Source organism: Podospora bellae-mahoneyi (assembly GCF_035222275.1).
Source record: "Podospora bellae-mahoneyi strain CBS 112042 chromosome 1 map unlocalized CBS112042p_1, whole genome shotgun sequence".
Lineage (NCBI taxonomy): Eukaryota > Fungi > Ascomycota > Sordariomycetes > Sordariales > Podosporaceae > Podospora > Podospora bellae-mahoneyi.
The window spans coordinates 6,096,689-6,097,760 of NW_026946359.1; the positions used below are offsets into that span (position 1 = coordinate 6,096,689).

General features: G+C 50.7%; 1 protein-coding gene across 1 annotated transcript; it reads left to right on the plus strand.

The window, feature by feature from the left end:
• Positions 1-330: 330 nt before the first annotated feature.
• QC761_118110 (uncharacterized protein) lies at positions 331-495 on the plus strand (the record flags this gene model as incomplete). The annotated part of the gene is made up of 1 exon (XM_062875095.1): positions 331-495. One exon carries the CDS (start codon positions 331-333, stop codon positions 493-495), a length of 165 nt encoding a protein of 54 aa, XP_062738327.1.
• Between the last annotated feature and the right edge of the window lie 577 nt (positions 496-1,072).

The following is a 1,072-nucleotide window of genomic DNA, read 5'->3' on the forward strand; positions in this document are numbered from 1 at the left end:
ACCTTGTTCTTGTCTTGACCCTTTCGTCTCTCCCGAGTGGGGTCCATCTATACTGGGTCTCGGTTGCATTTCAAGTATACCCCCATCCACAACTTGGCCCTTCTTTTTTTTTTTTTTCCTTTTTTGTTTATATAAACTCGGGTCACCACCTCGTCTTCTTCCATCCTCATCAACTATCCCCTTCAACAACATCAGCCTGACCTCCACAGCAACACATATCGGCCAACACTTGGCTACCACCTACCAGGTAACATATCTCCCCGTTTTGTTCTTCTGTCGTGCCACTCAAACTAACCGTCGTCAAGGTCACAACTTCACCCGAGCACAAAAATGTGCGACTTCACCAAAAACTACTACATCTACACCGGCTGCATGGACCCGGGGGTACACTTCTTCCGCACCTCGGTCGACGGGAGCCGCCAACGCTCGTGTCCCAGAGGCCCTCACGAGCGCTACATCATGCAGCCCGGACAGTGCCCTCTCTGCCACGGTTGAAAAACCATCAGTCCCTTCGACCAATGTCCTTTTTTCCTGGACTTGCCGGAAAACCCTCACCTTGTACACCACCACACCCCGACAACGATGCCAAACCCTGATGAATGAATGACCAGCTTTTTCTTGTATTTTTGTTCGGGCGGGAGGGGGAGGCGAAAGGCGTTTTTCTTTTTCCTCTTTTTTTTTTTTTTTTCTCGAGTCATCATCATTATCATCATCAGCGGCCTCGTCATTTTCTTTTACCAGCATTCTTTCTTTTCGGGAAGCGGAAACCAAAAATACCCCTTTCAGTCATTACCAATCTTTGTAATTCATTTTTTTTTCTGCGGCCAATCAGGCGGGGAGAAGAATACACCAAACGAATCCGAGGATACCACCAACACCACCACCACCACCACCACCACCAGAATACAACGCCTATGCAGGAAGACAACCAACCGGGACGGATAGGACGGGAGGAGGTGGTGAGGGAGAATCCAGCGCTAGAGCTGCGCCGAATGTTGGATGGGGGAAAGAGGTCAGGGACAATGGAGAGAGAGAGGGGGGGAGGGGGGGGGCGGATACCCGTCTGCTTCGG